Source organism: Mus caroli, chromosome 19, assembly GCF_900094665.2.
Source record: "Mus caroli chromosome 19, CAROLI_EIJ_v1.1, whole genome shotgun sequence".
Classification (NCBI taxonomy): domain Eukaryota; kingdom Metazoa; phylum Chordata; class Mammalia; order Rodentia; family Muridae; genus Mus; species Mus caroli.
Genome location: NC_034588.1, coordinates 30,632,821 through 30,636,576, shown reverse-complemented (window position 1 = coordinate 30,636,576; position 3,756 = coordinate 30,632,821). Strand labels below are relative to the sequence as shown.

The following is a 3,756-nucleotide window of genomic DNA, read 5'->3' as shown; positions in this document are numbered from 1 at the left end:
AGGGACATCATTCAATGACTGATGGGAGCAGATGCAGAGAACGGGAGAGCACATGCATGGGAACCCTGCAGAATGGAGGGAAGAAGGAGGCAGGAGCCAGAGGAGTTGAGGACACCATAAGAACAGGACCTACCACAGAACAGGCTCATAGGTGTTCACAAAACCTGACCTAGGTCCTTTGCATATACTTTATGGTTGTGTAGCTAGGTGTTCTTGTAGAACTCCCAATAATGGGGGTTGGGGCTGTCTCTGACTTTTGCTTGCTCTTTGAAACCTTTTAATCCTACTGCGTTGTCATATCCAGTCATGTTATGAGGGTTTGTGCCTGGTCTTAATGAATTCTGTTAGAGCATGCTTGGTGGATATCCGGGGCAGTTCTCTCTCTCATTCTCTCTCTCTCTCTCTCTCTCTCTCTCTCTCTCTCTCTCTCTCTCTCTCTCTCTCTCTCTCTCTCTCTCTCTCTCTCTCTCTCTCTCTCTCTCTCTCTCTCTCTCTCCAGAAGAGGAGTTGATCTGGGGAAGAGGAGAGGTGGCAGGAGGGCCTAGGAGGAATGGAGGGAGGGGAAACTGGTGGGAATATAATGTGTGAAAGAAGAATAAAAGTTGAAAAAAAAAACAGAAGTTGAAAAACAGCAACATAATTCAAACATGGGGATGTTAATTCCATTATCAGGAAAAAAATTCTTCTAGAAAAAAAAAGCAGAAAGACTTTTCCAACTAAGTACATGCTGAAAAATTCAGTCATTAATAACCTACAACTGATACAACTGAATGGTCAAGGAAGAGAATTAAGAGAATTACACCAAAGGTTATCAGGTGAAATCAAGATGAGATTATATCAAGTTTTCAAGAAATTACATAACAACATACAATACACTGTAATAAATGTGTTGTTACATGTAATACAGTATTACATAATTATAAGATTGTAATGCTTTAAGTTATGGTATCAATATCACTATGCAATTAATAGAATCAAATATTGCATGTATTATATACTTGCTATATCTTAATGGTTGGTATCTTATTATTACTGACAACAGATTAGAATAAAGTTGACAGTTTAAAACTGAATATATTTATTATGCTACTGTTTTGGAGTTCAGGAATGTAGGCATGTTATATCTGGAGGCCCCTGCCCCTGAAATCACAGGTTGCGATCCAGGCTGCTTTCACAGAAGAAGAGGCTTCCACACTCAGGCAGAGTTGTGGAAGAATTGATTTTCTTGTGGATGTAGACTGGTTGAAGGTCCTGAGTCTTGTTGGTTATTGGCCGGAGATCATCCTCAGCTCTGAGAAGCCATACACTGTCACTTGCTATGTGAACCTCCTCATCACATCTGTTTGTCTCAAGCCAATAGACGTAGCTCTTGCTTTAGAATTCTTAAACATAATGCTGTGTCTTATCATGTAAGGAAGTAATCCTATTCTATCACCTTTGCCAAATAGAATAACCTAGCCAGGGGTATGGCATCTGTCAACTTTGCAAATGCTGTAGACTACAAAGAACATTCAGTTCTCTTCCTCACATAAAAGAAGGGACAATACAAGTTGAGAATTACTGAGGCGTCCACTGTAGGGTCAGCCTCATTATTACCGCAAGGCATCCACCTACTTACAAAAGTAGAGTGCCTTTAATTTTGCAAAGATTCTTCTATCATTCTAATTAGGTCTCCATAAACTTCCTGGGGTGCGTCCTGTCCGAGGTAAAAATCCATATGATTGTAGTGTGGAATCTCCTTGTAGTAGATAAGATTGGCAACTTTAGGCAGCAGATTTTTAGTGTCCTTAGCATCTGCCACAACATCCTGTCCTCCACTCCACATTGCTGTTGGGACACGCATCTTAGTGATGTTGTACACAGGAGGTGTAAGCTAAAGCAAATGGGAGAGGCAAGGAAAAGGGAGAACAACATTAGATATTGAGCTAATTTTTCAGATTCTAATCTGTTGAACTAAGATTCAGTTAATGACATATAAACACAAAAACATTGTACAGCCTGTTCTCCATGGCTGTGAAAAAGTATCTTAGGATAACTCCTATAAATAAGAGAGACAGGTTCTTACTCTTTCAGAGATTGCAATATTTGTTTGTATGTCTTGTTTGCTTTTAGGCATGTTTTGAGGCAATGCATGACAAAAGCATCCAGCAGAGGAAAGCCCCCCACATCATGATATAGCCAGGAATCAAAGGAAGCGTGTTTATGCAGTGATGCATTATGAAAATAAAGAATAACCTTTATACTCCTGACTTGGACTTTGGGGCAGATACTTGAGGAAGAGGGTTTCTCACTAAATCAGGGGTTTCTCTTTCTGATAGAACTTGACCTGAGAGTGTGCACATTTCAAGATAAACATCTCTCTCATATGCAGAAATCTGGGCTCAGTGGCTCTTTTGACACTTGTGCATCAGCAGGCTTTTCAGAGAGCACTTACACCAACACATTAAAGCAAACACTTGAAGTATATTTAAAAGGATCGATCTGAACACAGAAATAGTGTGGTACAGGACTAAACACACAGCACGCTTTCCCTTACACATTCCTCATTTTAATGATCTAGTACACACCTTGTTCTAAATGGCCAAGTAACCCATTTGGTCCTTCTGGGGCCAGAAGACCCACCATAGTGACTCAGTAGCATCTGGGCACAGCTATAAAACTGACCCAGACAATTTTCTGCCACACTGTGCTCTGGCTATGCAAAAAATATGACTTTTCCTTTGGTTGTGAAATGTCAAGAGCTGTGTTGAGATAAAGCCATCATTTGAGCACTATTTTGGAAGGAGCCAATGAATGGAAATTGTCTCTGAGCAAAACTGAGAGTGAGCTTCAAAGACAGAGAATGGAGAAAATCTGATGATTTGGTAGAAAATCAGAGTTTTTTTTTTCCCCTCAAAGGGATTTAGTTTCTGCTACTTGCAAATGAATAATTGACTACTGTAAATAGTTTCTGATTATCCACACTGTAGAATGAAGTTTTTTCTCCTTCAATTCAAAATTTGAATAACTAATCTCCAATGTAAGCATAATTAAGGTTAAATGTTTCAAACATTTCTCTTCTTCTAACTCTACAGAATAGTTGGTCATAAAAAATATCCTCCTCCCTCCCCCACCACTCCCTCCCTCATAACCTTCCTTCTTCTCCCCTGTGCCCTCCTCTTCTTTCATTTCCAGGAACACACACAGAGTAAAGACCACATGAGCACCCATTAAGAAGACAGCTATCTTCAAGCCAGAAAAAGAACCGTCACTACAGTCCAGTTTTCATGTGACCTTTACCATGAACATACTACTTCTAGCACTGAGGTAACCTGGACAAGAGCAAAGACCCTCAAGGACTCACAGAAGCTCCTTCAGCACAGTGGAATTCTGCTTGGGGATGATCATGACAAGGAGAATGTGTGTCTTAAGTTCTCTTCAAAAGTGGTACTGAGGCAGAGCTCACTGATAGAGCCTTGTGGAATGTTACTTTTGTTGATGGGAGGGAGTGTGGGAGTCTGTGCTTTCAAATATAAAAGTATATAATCCCTATCATCTATTAGTGGGAGGTCTTGGAAAGTAGCAAAGGGAAATTAGCAGTTCTGAGAGAGCAACACAGAAGGTAGAGAAGGAAGTGAGTGTAGATTAGCACGCCTAGAGTACAACAGGAAGTGAGGAGGGAGTGTGGGGTGATCCAGAAAGCCTGGCACAGTATTCCACATGTAAAGTGTAACTAGAGAAAGAATGGACTTGTTTTTTTTTTTTTTTTTTTTTTTT

The 3,756-nt window shown here is 40.2% G+C and overlaps 1 protein-coding gene across 2 annotated transcripts in view; it reads right to left on the bottom strand.

Moving 5' to 3' along the window:
- Positions 1–722: 722 nt before the first annotated feature.
- The window catches only part of Lipk (lipase family member K), a 30,129-nt gene continuing 27,095 nt past the window's right edge, over positions 723–3,756 (bottom strand). The window contains exon 10 of one of the 2 annotated variants that reach the window (XM_021152195.1): positions 723–1,873. In XM_021152195.1, the coding sequence (XP_021007854.1) occupies positions 1,634–1,873 (240 nt within the window). In that variant the 3' untranslated portion in view covers positions 723–1,633. The remainder of the gene's footprint in view (positions 1,874–3,756) is intronic. The other variant, XM_021152194.1, reaches the window with a different exon arrangement.